This window comes from Lissotriton vulgaris, chromosome 7 (genome assembly GCF_964263255.1).
Source record: "Lissotriton vulgaris chromosome 7, aLisVul1.2, whole genome shotgun sequence".
NCBI classification, from domain to species: Eukaryota; Metazoa; Chordata; class Amphibia; order Caudata; family Salamandridae; genus Lissotriton; species Lissotriton vulgaris.
Genome location: NC_141695.1, coordinates 1,674,677,041 through 1,674,694,952, shown reverse-complemented (window position 1 = coordinate 1,674,694,952; position 17,912 = coordinate 1,674,677,041). Strand labels below are relative to the sequence as shown.

Sequence of the window (17,912 nt, the reverse complement as noted above, 5' to 3'; positions counted from 1 at the left end):
GCCCGCCCCCTCAACCACGCACCCGCCTCCCAGCTGATCCTCCCTCGCCCCTCCCCTTCCACTCTCCATATATGTCAGGAGCATCGTCGTGCAGCGTTCACGCGCAGCGACCGCGCCCCAATCGCGCCGAAGGTGCGCCAAAGGTAAGCCCGTCTACGCCCGTCCGCGCCTGGACCGCGCCCAGCGCCAGACCCCCTGGCCCTCGCATTGCCCAGCCCTCCCGCATTACCTACGATGCCACCACCCTCCTAGCCCTTAACCCCGGCCGCTCCCCCAACTGCGCCCAAGCCGCTCCTGGACACACCCATGGACCTTTCTCATGCAACTCCTGCAAATTCAGCGGCACCTACAACAACTCCGCCACGATCACACCACAGACTCCCGACCCCAACAACCTACAATGCATCTTGCTCAACACCCGTTCGGTCCACAGGCACGCCATTGACCTATGGAATCTACTAGACACCATCTCTCCGGACGTCGCCTTCCTAACAGAAACATGGATGAACGCCTCTTCCGCCCCAGACATCACCATTGCCATCCCAGAAGATTATAAGATCATACGCAAGGACCGTACCGGCCACACAGGAGGAGGAATCGCTATCGTCCATAAGAAATCCATCCACATCTCAACCAGCTCTGACGTCAATCTCGCCAACTCTGAACACCTTCACTTCCAGATCCACACCGACCCCAAGACCACACTCAGAGGCACCCTCCTTTACAGACCTCCAGGACCCCGCGCACAATTTAGTGAGGACATCACGGACTTCATCACTCCACACGCGCTCCCCTCCAAAGATTACATCCTTCTGGGAGACCTCAACTTTCACCTTGAAAAGAACAACGACCATAACTCCACCACCCTTTTGGACAACCTCGCCAACCTCGGACTTAAACAACTGGTCACTTCCCCCACCCACATCGCAGGTCACACACTCGACCCTATCTTCACCTCCAGCAATCATGTCTCCTTCAGCCACACTACGGCTCTCCTCTGGACTGACCACAGCTGCGTCCACTTTACCTACAACAAGCCCAAACCCAACAACCACCCCCAACCAACTCTGCAAAGAAACTGGAACAAAATCACCATCGACCAGATCTCCTCATCGCTTCTTCTAAACGCCCCTACCCACTCCTCAAACCCCGACCAAGCCGCCACCAACCTCACCCTATGGTTATCCAACAGCGCCGACATCCTAGCACCACTGAAAAAACGACAAATCAAACTTGGCAGCAAGAAAGCCTCCTGGTTCAACAATGATCTTAAGAAATCCAAGAAACTCTGCCGCTCCCTTGAGAAGGCCTGGAAAAAAGACCCAACCACCAGCACGAAGGAAGCCTTCAAAAATGCCACTCGCACACACCACCAACTGATCCGAAAAGCCAAGAAAACCGCCTTCAAGGACCGACTAGATAGCAACGCCCACAACAGCAAGGAACTTTTCAACATCGTCAAGGAATTCACCAATCCCTCGGCCAACTCCAACGACATCACCCCCTCTCAAGCCCTCTGCGACTCCCTAGCCTCATTCTTCCACAACAAAATTGCAGACATCCACAACAGCTTCGACAACCAACCCGGAGACCAACCCACCCAACCATCTGCTGGACCTTCACCACCCTCGAACATCCTTAATGACTGGAACCCAATCTCCACTGAGGACACTATCCGCCTGATGAACTCCATCCACTCAGGATCCCCCACAGACCCATGCCCTCACCACATCTTCAACAAAGCAGACTCCATCATAGCACCGCACCTCCGAGACGTCATCAACTGCTCCCTCAACTCCGCCACCTTCCCGGAGAGCTGGAAACACGCTGAACTCAGCGCCCCTCTGAAAAAACCCACAGCGGACCCCACCGAACTCAAAAACTACCGTCCCATTTCGCTCCTTCCATTCCCGGCCAAAGTCATCGAGAAAGCTGTCAACAACCAGCTCGCCGCCTTCCTCGAAGCCAACAACTCCCTCGACTCCTCACAGTCCGGCTTCCGAGCCAAACACAGCACTGAAACCGCCCTCATCGCAGCAACAGACGACATTCGAACTCTACTGGACAATGGAGACACAGTCGCCCTCATCCTCCTCGACCTCTCCGCAGCCTTCGACACAGTCTGCCATAGCACCCTTCTACAGCGCCTCAGAAAAAGGAAAAGCACTAGAATGGATCACCTCGTTCCTCACCGGAAGAACCCAGAGAGTCCGCCTCCCACCATTCAAGTCAGAGGCCACTGAAGTCATCTGCGGCGTGCCACAAGGATCTTCACTCAGCCCCACCCTTTTCAACGTATACATGAGCCCCCTCGCGACCATCGCACGCCAACACAACCTCAACATCATCTCCTACGCGGATGACACTCAACTGATCCTATCACTCACCAATGACCCTAGCACCGCCAAAACTAACCTACACGAAGGAATGAAAGAAGTAGCCGAATGGATGAAACATAGCCGTCTGAAACTGAACTCGGATAAAACAGAAGTCCTTATCTTAGGTACCTCCCCCTCTGCATGGGACGATTCTTGGTGGCCAGAAGCCCTTGGAAAAGCACCCATCCCAACAGACCATGCACGGAACCTGGGCGTCATCCTGGATTCCTCACTTTCGATGAACAAACAAGTCAACGCCGTCTCTTCATCCTGCTTCAACATTCTTCGCATGCTCAAAAAAACATTTCGTTGGATCCCCACCGAAACTAGGAAAACGGTCACCCAAGCCCTGGTCACGAGCCGACTGGACTATGGAAACACCCTCTACGCCGGTACTACCACTAAACTCCAGAAAAAACTCCAACGAATCCAAAACGCTTCAGCCAGGCTCATATTAGACATCCCGCGTAAAGAACATATCTCTGGTCACCTGAAAAACCTCCACTGGCTTCCCGTCAATAAGAGGATTACTTTCCGGCTCTTAACCCACGCACACAAAGCACTCTACGAAATCGGACCAGAATGCCTCAACACACGACTGTCCTTCTACTCCCTCTCCCGCCAGCTACGATCATCCAACCAAGCCCTTGCCACTGTACCTCGCATCAACAAAACCACCATGGGAGGTAGATCTTTCTCCTACCTGGCAGCTAAAACCTGGAACTCCCTTCCCACTTACCTTCGCCTTACTCAGAATCACCTAGCATTCAGAAAGCAACTTAAAACGTGGATATTTGACAAGTAATTCCCCACCCCTCCTCAAGCGCCTTGAGACCCTCTGGGTATGTAGTGCGCTATATAAATTCTTTGACTTGACTTGACTTCGTTGCAACGAAAGGGGCGAAAGGCAGGCTGCGCAGGGCTGGTGGTGGAGAGGCCCAAGGACCTCGCCATAGCTTGAGAGTCCATAAAGCGCTCTAGTGTGTTGTCTGCCTTGTCGCCGAAAAGGGGACGGCCATCAAAGGGCATGTCCATAAGGGTGGATTGGACATCCCCTGAAAAACCTGTTGAACGCAACCTGGCATAGCGTTGAAGGGCTACAGGCGTTGAAATCGTCCTGCCAAGTACGTCAGCAGTATCCAGCCCACAGCGGATGGTAAACTTTGCTGTGTCTCTCGCCTCGGAAAGTGCATGGGAGAGTATGGCCCGGGTCCCCTCCGGGCACTGAGGCAGCACTTGTCCCACCGTATCCCACACAGAGTTGGAGTAATAGCCCAACAGACATAAGCAGTTTACCGACCGCAGTCCCAAGCTGACGGAGGAAAACATTTTCATCTCAAGGTGGTCCAGCTTTTTGGATTTCCTTTCCGGTGGTGCAGTAGGGAAGGCACCTTTAGAGGTGGAGGCTTGAACCACCAAGCTCTCAGGGGTGACGTGTTGGGAGAGGAAAATGGGGTCGCCCAGGGCCGGGCGGTGGCATCAGGCAATCATCCTGTCCACAGGAGCCCCTGTGTTGGGCCTGGACCAGGTGCCAAAAAGGATGTCCGTGAGGGCTTCATTAAACGGGAGCAGGGGCTCTGAAGAGCTCGCTGCCGGCTGTAGCACCTCTGTCAAGAGGTTAGTCCTGACTGCCACCGTAGGTAGCTCGAGGTGGAGAGCCTCGGCTGACCTACGCAACGCCACTGGGTATGATGCGCCCTCCTCCTTAGCCATGGTGGGAGGAGACAACATGCTTAGATGTGGGGAGGTATCCAGATCACTGGCATCCCCCAGGTCCTCTCTCGAGTCCGGATTGTACTTCAACTGGTCTCTCAAAGGGTCACCAGACCCCTTCAGTCTTCCTCGCCCTCCTCTGGCTGCCAATATGGCTGAAAATGGCCAGGGTGGAACACCGGGACAAAAGTACCCATTGGCGCTGGATCCGGCGTCGGCCGGCTCTGTGTCCACGTCGGGGTGGAAGCAGAGGTCAACGCCAGCTCGGGGTCCTAGGCCTTCGACACCAGCGGCTTCAGCCTCGGCACCGCAGGGCCCCCGGATCGATAACAGTCGACCTAGTTACGCCTCCACCGGCACAGACTCCAGCGCCACCACGTCCGCAGCCGGCTGTACCCCCAGCCAGCGTTGACCTCGGCTTCTGCCCCAACGTGGACACGGAGCCGGACCGGAAGTGTTTTGATTGTCCTCCACTGTGACATTTCCTTAATGTACCGGAATCAAAAGATTGGGCAGTTCTATCTGAATGAACTGAACCTGGGAGCATTGGTATGGCATCGAGACACGAGGGAGAAAGTAAGTTACTTACCTTTAACTTTAGTTCTCCAGTATTGTAATTTCTCAGAGAATCACATGCTTGAATTATTCCCCATAGTCAAGGTGGGAGTCTCTGGTACCATATAATAGTAATTCAATGTTAAAGATAAAACATGAAGGGCCTAGGCCCTTCAATTGTGCCACATATCAGTCTATTTAAAAAAAGATCACATTTGTACTTCAGCCAATTAGGCAGCATTGCCCTCTAGACCACTCCAGAAAGAAGCTCCAGTTCCTCATATTTTCCATAGCACGAGTGCCAGAGACCCCCTTAAAGGAGGGAAAGGTGAGCATCTCAGGGGAGGGGGAGGATCGCATTTGAATCTTTGAAAGATTCCAAAACTGGAGAACTACAGTCACAGGAAATCAACTTATTTTCGTACTTCATTATTGGAACTTTCATATTCAAATGCTTGAATCAGAGTAGAGCAGAAGTAAGGCACATTGAACTGTGAGTTGTTAGGAATACAATTCTATAGAGATATCTATGCTACATAGAAAAAACCAACATAACCACAAACATCTCTTATAATCTTTCGCTCAAAATACGAGAACATTTCAGTATGCCGTAAAAACAGAAAAACAAATATTATGTGCGGAACTAGAAATAGGTTGGTGGGAAGAAAGAGGAAGCTCACCTTTACTGCAAAATAAGTCACTTATCCTACTGCTACATCCTTTTGAGGAGATGAATCCAAGCAGTAGTGTTGCATAAAGGTATGCAGGTCGCTTCCAGGTAGTAGTTCTGCAAATATGCTGGAGTGGCACACCTGCAAACTGGGCTGTTGAAATTGAACATACCCTTGTAGAGTGAGAATGCACAGACGTTTGTAACCATTTTCCTGCTGCACGGTAACAGAAGTGAATTGCAGCTGATATCTATCTATCCATGCTCTATTTGGAAAGGGGTTGCCCCTTCCGTGGTGCATTTTAAGCCACAAACAATTGTTTAGATTTGCGAAAGCTCTTGGTCCTGTCTATGTAGAACTTTATGCACCTCTTGATTTTTTAAAAAGTGAAGAGCGCTTTCAGCCGGTATTGAATTGTTTGGATATAATGTCTTTAAAAGCAGCAGCTCATTGAGGTGGAAGTCCAAAGGGGCTATAGGGACAAACTTTGGGTTTTTACGTAGAATTATCCTGTCCTCAAAATAAGTCTGAGGAACTGTTCGATTATTTTGGAGGACCAAAATGAGGGTGACCTTGGTGATCACCTAAATCGGGAAATGGTCACCAGGTGAACTCTGATGGATGCATGAGCTAAACCTGAACTTGCCAATTGCAATAGACCTGGTAATATCTGATCAGGTGAGGAGGACCGGGGATGTATCCACTTCTGCTGACACCATACACAAAAATCTCTTCCACTTGTGAGAATAAGTTCTGGCCCTGGAAAGTATCTAACTACATTCAGGAGAGATGTTCAGATGGGTAAATTTATTGCGCTCAGGAGCCAGCCTGATAGTGAAGATACTGGATTCATATGCAGGACTTCACCGTCAGAAGATATGATGAGACCTTCAGTGGGATGTGAGGTGTCTCCGACAGCAAGAGGAGTTCTGTAAACCAATGTTGGCGAGGCCAAATTGGGGCTATCAGTATCATTCTTCAAGGTTCGATCTTAATCTTTGTGAAATCCTTCGGAATCAGGGGAATGGGCGGAAAGGCGTAAGCAAAGATTCCAGACCATACCATGGAAACTGCATTCCCTCATGATTCCAGATGGTGATGCCAGCTTGCAAAGAATCACCATTTGCTATTCTGTGGCTTCGCAAAGAGATCAAGATTGGGGTTTCCCCACTGTGAGAATATATGGTTGACTGTTCCCTGATCCAGTTCCCACTCGTGGCAAGATGACCTCAGTCCGCTGAGTGTGTCCGCTTTCTTGTTAGAACATCATTTCGGATGGCACAATTCCACAAAATGTGGAAGGTGTGGAGACCTGTGGTGCAGTAGGTGTAGTAGATGGAAATCGGTTTCTATAATCTGTAAGTATGAACTGCAAGTCAGAAATTGGAGAGCCTGGTAGACAAACCATCTCCTCTTGGAATGACTGCTGATATTGGTCATGAGAATAATAATACTGCTGTTCGTAACCCTCATCATAGTCCTCTTCTTGGCAATTAACATGCAACTCATAGGGGCTGTGTGCAACCCCAAAGGGACCAATATAATCTGAAGCTTCTTCCTCCAAGAAATTAGAATTTGGGGTGTCATCTTGCTTGGAGAGTAGTGTTCTGGAGTTAAAACCTTGGTTTCCTGAGGTTTTTCCATTATTTCTTTGCAGACAGGGTAGTAGGCGGTGTAGCGAACATCTTATCCACCAAAGACAGTGTAGTAGTTGGTATCACCGATTGCAGGGTTATAGGCATCAAAGGAGATGCAGTCGGTCGAGGCAACAATGTGATCAGAGTAATCTTCAGCACTGATGGTCTAGTGATATATGCCATCGACACGGATGCCACGAAGAAGGTGATGGTGGACAACGTAGTGATTGTAGCTGCCGTCGATGATGCTGCTGAATACGTTTTTGGCGTCCAAGACACTGACAACTATGTTCTCGTCAACTGTTGGCAGGCGGAGCTGAGGAAAGCTTTTTGAATGTGTGACTGACCTTAAGAGGTGGAGAAGATAGCTCAGAGGATGACCTTTTTGGAGGATGCAGAAGGTTCTTTTCTGTCCTTTTTTGAATTTGATACCTTAGAGTTGTGAGATTTTGAAGGACTGCAGCCTTTGGAAGACCCACGAGTGATCTTTCTCGAGGCTTTTCTCTGCTGCTCAGAGGAGGAATGGGGTGATTTCTCCCTCTTATGGGATCTCCTAGAAGACGAAGAAGAGGAGGAGTCATCACTATCAGAGTCTAAAACTGTCTCTTTTCTGATTTTGAGCTGTTGGAGACTAGCAGCCTTCCTTCTCTATCCTTCAAAGCTTTTGTTGAAAAGGTACGACATACCTTACAGACCTCAGCAGAGTAGATGCAATAAATGCAGTCTTGGTGCAGGTCTTCAAAGTGTAGGATCTTTTTACCGCAGGCATTGCAGGCCCTAGAGAGACTTTTCTTCTCCTTGTCTGACATGCTGGTTAAATGGAATCTGATTTCTATGGAGTAAAACACTGTGGACATAAGGAAAATACTTGCACAGCATCGGAAAACTGGAAATATTCTCTTGACAGTATCCAAGTAGGGCAAAAGAGAGCAGAGCTCAGTGGAGACTCCCTAGTATGACGTGCCCAGAAAATCGGAGGGACTGGAAAAACTCTCAGGAGTGTTCTAGAGGGCAAGACAGCCTGATTGGCTGAAGTATAAGCTATGTCTCTTTTTTAAATAGACTACAATCTGCAAATTGAAAGGACAAGGCATTGAAGCTCAATCTAACATTTTATTACTATTATATGGTACTGGAGACTCTTATCTCGACGACAGTGAATGATTAAAGCATGTGAATCTATGAAAGTTCCAATCATTCAGTAATCTGTGATTAGAAGAATTTATCGGAAAATGTACAGTCTGCAGAAAGTTGAAGATGTGGCTGATTGAAGTCCGGAGAGTATTAAGTCACAGAAGTAAAAGTAACCAATCTAAGGTTAAACACAGGTAAGAGCACTGCTCTTCTCAGGCACTCCCTCACACACAATATGATTCCGAGCTATTGTGGACTCTAGGGCAAGTAGGAGAGCTCAGCACATCGAGCTCATTAGCTGAATCTTGGGTTGTTTCGAATGAGGTCGATGTGCAGCCAAAATAAACACTTTTAAGGCCTTTTTACCACTGGTTAAAATAGGATGTCCTAGTTCTTAAGGTACAGCTGCATAGTTAATAAAATATTTTACCGTTTGAAGCTTGGCATGAATCAGACTCTGTGACGGCCTGGACAAAAGATTTTCCACACCTCCAATCTCTTTCCACCTCATCAATTTCCTTGTCGGGGGTGCAATATCCACATTGGTGATTGTGTCAAGGAAATCAGTCAGCTGCTTTTTCATGGTATTGCTACTAAGTTCTTTCACCGTATCAACAAGAAGCTTCCTCTTTTTCTTGTTTTTTTTCTTTCCTACTGGAACTAAACACATGAAGATTTAAAGGAATATACATTACTTTGACTTTCAATAATATGACATTACACTTGAAATTTGAATTTACAGACTGTTCATATGCATAAGTGGCAAGTCGGACTTTAAAGATTTAATAAAATGGTTGAACAACTATGCCGAAAAATCTTCAAAATGCATGATAGCACGATGGAGAAACCTTTAGCACTGTGTCCCTACAGAATGCCACCACACTATTTTTCCTTTCTGGAGGTGAGCCTTGGCATTCAGGACAAATTAAAGTTTAATGATTGAAAGCCATATTAAGTGGGGCTTTGTCCCACACAGTTCTTTATAGTAGCAAGCAAGTACAAGCTTTATTCGAGATAATTTCTCATAAAAGCACAGCATAAAATTGAACATGACAGAATAAAAACATATCATTTAACAAATACAAATTCATATAAGCATTTTGTGCAAGCTCATACAATACCGACATAAGAAGATTTACATATATAACAAATTAGCTTTGGATTTTATAAAACAATTAAAAACCTGATTAACTGGGCCCCCCCAAAGATCGCCGCCTAATTGCCCAGGCCCACCCCAAGTATTTGGCTACCCCAATAACTATCGACTCCTGGGTTGATGTGCACAAAATTCTCAATGCCACTGCGCTATCTCGTGTCCCAAGGTTTTTACATACAGGTGTAAGCCATACCTTCCTAGGTGAAGAATAGGCTTTACAGACAAATAGAAAGTGACCTAGGCTTTCCACAGCTGTTTCACATACTGGGCATAGCATATTGGTCGACCTCTGCCAACCTGCAGTTAGTTTTTTTAGGGGAATAGAACCAGATCTAAGCTGGAAGACTAGCTTCCTATCCATTGGGACCGTAATAGTGTCCCAGTAATTTTCTAAGATAGGATAGATTTTTGTCTCCAAGAAGCGACCCGCCATAGAGTCAGACCTAACACCTCTCAGCAGATTGCTGCCCACCCAGCCCCAATATTGTAATTTGAGGGCTTCCTTGCTTGGGAAGACCTCCCCCAGTGGATTGGTCCAAAGATTGGAAAACCCAAGATTAATTAACATGGCCCTTAAATTTTTTAGCCACTTTATCTTGTGGAAGTTATCTTCCTTGATTATCGAAAGGAAACCATCAGCATATTGCCTAATCTCAGGAGTTGTCCAAAGACGTCTCCAGTAGAGAACAGGGCGCAGTCGCGCTCTATCGCTAATTGGACGTCTACCCAACTCCAGGAACAATGGTATTAGGGGGGTGTTCTGTGGGAGGCCTGTGATCCCTCTGAGAAACTTGTTCTCAGATGTCTGTAAGGTCGAGAGATTGTCCCAAGCCCACAACTCTGCACCGTATAAGGTCGCACCTAAGACCTTTGCATCATAAACTATAAGGGCAGGTTTGATCGGTTTCGTCTTGGATTTTCGGTGTTCCCCCCGCAATGCACCTGATAGTTGTTGGTGTTTTAGGGCTGTTTTTTCCAGGTGATGTGACCAACCAGGGCCCTCTGCTATCTGTACCCCTAGATATGTAAACTCCTTGACAGTCTCTAACTTGCTATTGTTCAGGGTTATCTTAGGATAAGTTTTATGGCGTGGGGAGAAGGCCATTAGTTTCGTCTTCCCCACATTTACTTCTAGGCCGTGCTCTTTGCAAAAAACATCAAATATGTTTAATGCGCGTTGTAGCCCAGCAGTGGTTTTTGACATGATCAGGGTGTCGTCAGCGAACATCAGGATCGGAACCCTGACGTCCGCTAACGATGGAGCATCTACGCTTGCTTTCAACATTCGCTCGACAATCCCATTAATGAATAGTGAAAAGAGTAAGGGTGCCATGGCACAGCCTTGTCGGACCCCCCTTTCCACCGGGAAGTCCGAAGTTGACTCGCCATTCCCACCCCACTGGACTCTTGCGAAATTAGATTCATGCAGACGCATGATTAGGGTGAGCAGTTCAGCAGGAATCCCCAGTTTTTGCAGAACCAGCCATAACTTAAACCTGGGGACCAAATCAAATGCCGCCCTTAGGTCGACAAATGCGACATACAGGCAGCCCCTACCAAGTAGAACCGTCTTCCACCGCAGTATGGTAAAGCGGAAGACCTGGTCAATAGTGCTGGTTGCTCGCCTGAATCCTGCCTGGAATGGGGAAAGAGCGTTATTGTCATCCACCCAGTCCATAAGCTGATTTGTAACCATTCTCCCCATTACTTTTTGCACGGTTGCTATCAGACTTATAGGCCTGTAGTTGGCGGGGAGTGAACGATCTCCCTTTTTATAAATGGGAATAATGATTGCTCCTTTCCATAGCTCGGGAACCATCCCCCCCTTGGCTAGAGCGTTTCCTAACAAAAAAATGTACCTCACCCATCTCTTCATGTCATGCTTGAAGATGTCTGGGGGTATCCCGTCTAACCCTGGTGCTCTCCCGCATTTTACAGAACTAATTGCATTCTCTACTTCAAGGGAGAACAAGTTGTCAACAGCAAAGACTGGCAGTATGCCCTCCCCTACCCCGGGGTGCATAACTTCGGCATATTGTGGCCTGAAGTACTCAACCCAGGCTTCTTCGGCTACGTTGTTGTCAGGTCTTGCGGGACTACCTCCTCTGCCCCACTTAATGATTTTCCAAAAGAGCCTAGAATCCTTGCTGCTAGAAGCCCCTTTTAACTCGACCCAGTGATCTTCGTCCCATTTCCTCTTGGCCTGGTAAATGGCTAACTTATACAATTTCCTTGCCACTCTAATTGCACCACTGTCCCTATTTCTAATGGCTTGGCCCAATTCCAATCGTGCGGATCTACACTGGCAATTGAACCACCTACCAACATCTGGATTTTTCCTCCCTTTATTGGTCTTAGTCAGAAAACATGGTTTAAGGAGGGAAAATAGCTTATTATGGATATCTGTGATATCCCTAGCCCCGGGGATTGTGGAATCTACCGCCTCCATGGCGGAAATTGCGTTATCCACCTCAAGGTTAATGTAGGTCATTGTTTCATCATTTGCCAGTACCCTTGGCCATTTTAGCCTACGTCCATCATTAGTCATAACTGGGATCTGGTCGTTCCATAGATGCAAATTTTCAGATCCAACATTCCACCACCTATGGGTCACACAAAGGGGGTTGTGATCACTTTCTATTCTAGGCTTGATGGCCATATCAATAACCCCCTGCCACAGCTGGAGACTACATATTACGTAATCGATTCTACTCCTGCTGTTGCCGTTATCAAAAGTACAACTGCCCCCCTTATCCCCTGGGGTTCTCCCATTCAGGGCTCTTAGACCGTGCTCCATACAAATAGCATTTAATAACAGGATGTCCTTTGTCCACCGTGTGACAGGATTTAAACGTAAAGGTGGTACTCCCCAAAGATTGTCCTCATCCTTCCCTAAGGGATCATTTGTACAGTCAAGAGGTTCAAAAGTCCTATTAAGATCCCCGGCTACTATTACCCTACTATCTTGGGACTTAGTTTCTAAGGAGGCAGACAGCACCTCTAAAGTAGAAGAGTTAACTGAGTTGCTGCCTCTTGCGTAGACGTTATACAAGTCCATTAAAACCCCCTTTTCTGATTAGATTCTTAACAGTTGCAAATCGCTAGTTCCCAAATCCAACATTTTGATAGAGATGTCCAAGTCCTGCTTTATCCACACAGTAAGACCTCCCATTGGACGACCCCTTCCACCTTTGGAGGCTGGTATAGAGAAGTTTAAATAGCCACAAAGAAAGACGGGGTCACAAGCCCAAGTTTCTTGGAAACAACAGTCATCGAACCCATTGATGAATTCCACCCAAGATTGAGAGTCTAGCTTGCTACCCAACCCAGCAATATTCCAGGATAGAAGCATACCAGAGCTAAGCTCGGTCCCACCGGAATTGCTAATTTTGGAACATGGTTGTGAAGTTATTGGGTTTTCAATGTTGTTGGCGACCTTCGCAAAACCGTCAATGATATTGTCAACCATGTTTACTGTTGGTGTGGATAATTCCCCAACACTAGCGTTTATATTTGCTATCCTACCTCCTCCCTCCACAGTAAGACTCCCCTTTCCAGTGTTCCCAACAATTATGGTTGTACCAGCAATAACATCATGATCATCACAGCTCCCTTTAAAATCATTGATACACCCTCCTATACTACTGCACAACTCTTGAGCGGTTTGTCAACATCCCCAACCCTGATTCTGCCATCCGACAGGAGGGTTATAATTCATACATGTAGTATAGTTTTGGGACAGTGGAGGTGGAGCTGTTGTGGGAATAATTGGCCATGGTAGGGTGGGGGGATTTACGGGTTCATTAAGCAGGCTAGTCAATACACTGGTTGGGTGGGGGTAAAAGAAGGTGAGATCGACAATTCCGATACCTCCCTTGTTTGTACCCCATCCCTGTCTAGTTATCCATCCAGCCACCCTTGGATCCTGAAAGTTAACCACAATACAATCCCCACCCAGGCTTTTAATTATGTACCCTATCCAATCTATTCTCCTTACCCCTAAGATTAACCCATCGACGTCTCCAGGGAGAGGTCGATTCTCCCTTAACCAGTGCATGATCTTGTTTTTAAGCATCTGGAAGGTTTCTTTCTGTCCTACAGATAATGGTGGAACATTTATGAGGACTGCTACGTAGGGGAAAGAATCTGGGGTAAGGTTCACTGGGGGGTTCCTATGTGGTGGCTTTATCAAGGGTGGTGGGATCGATTTGGTAACTGTAGGAACAGGGCGGAGTGCAGGTTTGTTAGGTACCAACTGGTTATTAGTTGGTTGGGTAGGTACTGTAGCTTTACCCGCTGAAGGACATGCATTAGCCCCTAGCCCAACAACAGGATTGTTTGGTACTAACTGATTGTTAGTTGATTGTGTAGGTACTGTAACTTTACCCGCTGAGGGACATACATTAACCCCTAGCCCTACAACAGAGGGAGGAATTGGTATTGTTGTCGATTGAAACACCACGGACTGGACTGGGTTTGCAGTGTTAGGAGGATTTGGAGCAGGGCCTGGATGAACTAATTCAGTAGGTTTGGGAGTTCTATTTACAATCGCACTACCTGACTTGGGTGGTAATGGGGGATTAGTTTGTGGCCTTCTTCCCTTATCTTGGGTAGCATAGTTGGTATTGCCCTGGTGCTTGATACTTACATCTACCCTAGCGTTAGTTTTAATCAATGATTTTGTAGAAAAGAAGTTATCTAACGTTGCCTGTTCGAAATGGTCTAGTCGATCAGAGAGCTTAGCAATTCGATCCTCTATCGGGGAAAGAACTAGTCTAAGCAGCTTCTCTATCTCAGGGATCAGGTTTGCGAACAATGATAGCTTGTCATCATTTGGGGGACCTGTCTCAGGAGAGATATTCTTTCCAGGGACTGGGCTATCCAATAAAACAACATTCCCATACTGTACACTTTCTGTGCTACAACTTGCTTCAGTGGCAACCTCTCTAGTACACATAGTTTTATGTAATGTCCTATGCTTTTGTGGGGGTTTCACAACAAATTTACATTTTCTCAGTATGGTAGTCCTTTTCCTTTTAGATCCATGCTTGGGTTGAGCCAAGGCAGCCTGGGCACCTGAGTCAAGAAGCAACGTAGGGTTAATATGACTCCCACTGGATGAGATCAGTTCAGTAGCATTGTCCTTATTTGTTACATTTATGGGTGCATTTATGGGTGCATCAAATCGCTCATTTACGGCTGGGAGATTTACTGAGGATAATGGTGTTACCAAGGCAGGATATGTTTGAGTAGGGTGCTTGTCCGTAGAGTTTTTAAGTAGTTCAATGGATAATCTGCGCCCAGCGCGCCTCTCTGCCAGTGATATCTCTTTGTCAATGGATAAAGATGAACGATTGAAAAAGAATTTATCCAATGGACCAATTGCCAGTGGTCCGGTCTCGACCGGTGGAGTTGTCGAAATGACACTACTTGTGGAGACAGGCATTGCACTACTACACGCCAACAAGATACAGCACTTAGATATCACTTACTGTAGAGTGCACCGTTAGACAAATATCAGAGAAATGGCCCAGCCCGGCCTCCTTCGGCCCCGGACGGCCACAGACGGTCCCGGGCTTCTCCCGGCGCCCTCCCGCGCGCCCCCGCGAAGCGGGAACTATGGTCAGTTTTATACGCTGTTAGTACCTGTCATTGGTTGGTGGACAGGGGGGTGTGGCCAGCGGGGAGAGCAGCCCAGGTGTGTAGAATGGGCGCGCAGGGGATCCTGGAGACTGGAGTCCCTGCCTGTGCTCGCAGCCCCGCCGGCTCTCCTACCTGCCCGCGCCTCCGGTACTAGCTCCCACAGAAACTGCAGCCTTAGAGTCGCAAGGCGCTGCGGGACCCGCGAAGCGGGTCCGGCGAGGTCGGCAAAGTCTTGGGGAGTTTAAAACAACAGGATTTCCTCTGGGGCGGTCGCTTCCATCCAGCAAGCAACTTGGCGGCAAACAAACAGTTTGAAGGTGATCAGAGGGTCTGTGCAGGCAACCGGCTTATCAAGCAGAGAAGCGGGGGGCGTGGCCAGCGGGGAGAGCAGCCCAGGTGTGTAGAATGGGCGCGCAGGGGCTCCTGGAGACTGGAGTCCCTGCCTGTGCTCGCAGCCCCGCCGGCTCTCCTACCTGCCCGCGCCTCCGGTACTAGCTCCCACAGAAACTGCAGCCTTAGAGTCGCAAGGCGCTGCGGGACCCGCGAAGCGGGTCCGGCGAGGTCGGCAAAGTCTTGGGGAGTTTAAAACAACAGGATTTCCTCTGGGGCGGTCGCTTCCATCCAGCGAGCAACTTGGCGGCAAACAAACAGTTTGAAGGTGATTTCTTTATAGTGATTCTGCACCTGCAAAACATGGAGTGACTAAAACAGTACTAACAGTACTTTCTGGTAGTGGGAGATTTTGCAACTGTATTCTTCTCTAGGGCATATATGGCCCTCGGACATCATGTTTACAGCTCCATTTGACATTTCCGGGTGACTTTGCATGTTTTGCCAACTAAGATTACCTAGTCACTCCACTGGTGAAACTAAAAATGATACATTATTAGTTCTTAAACCTAATGATGGGAGGACAGGACATTTTGCTGATTCCAAGACAAAAAGAAAGGAGGCGGAAGTGCCCATGTAAACCAATCTTGTCAAAGTGCACCTTGATATGATGGTGCCAAAAGCTTCCAGATGCAATAGATGCCTGTGTTTCAGCTAAAGTAGCCAATGCCCTTATGGACACTTAAGTACTAGGCAATTTTCAGCCTAGTACTTAAGTGTTCATTAGGGCCTAGCAGTTGTGCTTTCTTTAGTCCCCCTCGAATCCACATCACAATCTGCCTTTCTCACCGTTTACCCCTTCCTACTACAAAATCATCTTTAACTATCGCTTCAGTTCACATTCCCTTCACATCTGAAAAAGCCATTGCTAACTTAGACTGCACAACTATGTATTAGAGATCAGCCTCTTCTGCCAGTCTCAAAACAAATCCTGCTTCTGCTGTCCCCCACCTAGTGGGAAATGGACCAGGTTGCCATGAGCAAAGTGGGATTTTCAGAGGCACTAAATGCTGGGAATGGAAATCCATTTAGCTTTAGACTTCTTCTAATACAACAGCACATGCCAGATGAGGTTGCAATCCTGGAAGCAAAGCAACCTATTGGAGCACTCCTATTGTAGACAGCAAGGCAGATGCAGCTGCAAACCTGTACATCGAAATCAAATTATTGCACTGACAAAGCAAGTTGTTGACCAGAAGGTTAAAAGCAGCCATAATCAGGGTACTGCCACCTAACCTGTCAATCATTCGAGAACTTGTGACATTTCTTGTATCTGTCCGATGTGGCAGCCTTAGATTTGAAGAACCACGTTGACACATGAATCATCACCATGGAGTTTTGAGAACACTACCATAACTCAAGCGCTAATGCAAACATGATTAAGTCAAACAACGATACACCCCACGCAGTAGACGTTTCAGTGGGGAGTGCCTGGATGCCTGTTATTGGACTTGGCCCTCTGCAGGGTCACCCCAAAACCTTTGCTTTCACCTCTTGTTTTCTGAACCACTTTGTGTTGGCTTTTAGGATTATGTGCACTATACCACTGCTAACCAGTGCTAAAGTGACTGTGCTCTCTTTCCTAAACTTGATAAAATTGGCTCACACACAATTGGCAAATTTAATTTACTTGTAAGTCTCTCGTAAATCGTAATGTGGTACTATACGGATAAGTTAATTACCTGTAATCCTAGTTCTCTTCTAGGAGTATCCTCATCAAAGTCGTAAGCACTGAATTCTCCCGTCCATGCTTGGGGACGCCGGAAATACAGCAATATATATATATATATATATATATATATATATATATATATATATATATATATATATATAAAAAAATTCACACATCAATACAGCCCCTACAAAAGAGGCTAATCAATGTAATATTAAGCTACTGCTTTTGCAACCACATACTATATGATATAGTATATAATATAGACAACAGAAGGGTAAGCATTACTTGAACTCCCTTTAATGAGTAGAATCAAAACAATCTGCAAAAGAGCAAGCGTTGAAAGCCGTTAGCATAGAAAATGAAAGTAATTACAAACACAAAAAACTGGCACCATGCCTTTAAGGCAGCTCAAGGAGGGTGGTGTCATCACGTGGTAACAGCGGCAACCGAAGAAGGCTACAATGCCAAAATGCATTTTGCCTCGCTGTCCTTTAATAAACGGCTCCTGAAGTTCCCCTGTGTGGCCTCTTCTCTTTTCCTACAAGAAGGGCGTCTGTTTTTCTTCATTCAATTCACGCACTAGCCAGTGGTGCGTTGGAGGCTCCGTCTCTACAAGCGGCAGGAGGGACGCTGGCACCATCTGTCAAGGCTTTCGTCTGTTTCTCCGGCATACCGGAACTTCTCCTGCCCGCCCCTGATGCAAGGTCAGTCAAGGTGTTACTGCCAGCGGCAGCTCGTGACATGACGAGGAGTCAAGATCACTGTATGTTTGGCTCAGGACCCGACTGCACTGCACAGGGGTTTGGACTGTAAAGGGGACCTGAGGGAGTTTGTTGGACTCATTTTCAAGCGTGAAAACTCCACTTTCATTTCTACGCTTTGGACCCTGCACATTGTTCCTTCCCCGAGTTTGACTTCCCAGGTGTAATGGTTTCTGGGAGTTGAAGTCTCATCTGAGCC

The 17,912-nt window shown here is 47.4% G+C and overlaps 1 protein-coding gene across 3 annotated transcripts in view; it reads right to left on the bottom strand.

Moving 5' to 3' along the window:
• Positions 1-17,912, bottom strand: part of RAD21L1 (RAD21 cohesin complex component like 1) — a 1,036,426-nt gene that overhangs the window by 232,834 nt on the left and 785,680 nt on the right. For all 3 annotated transcript variants that reach the window (XM_086932732.1, XM_086932731.1, XM_086932733.1), the window contains one exon: positions 8,519-8,748. In XM_086932732.1, the coding sequence (XP_086788858.1) occupies positions 8,519-8,748 (230 nt within the window). The remainder of the gene's footprint in view (positions 1-8,518; positions 8,749-17,912) is intronic.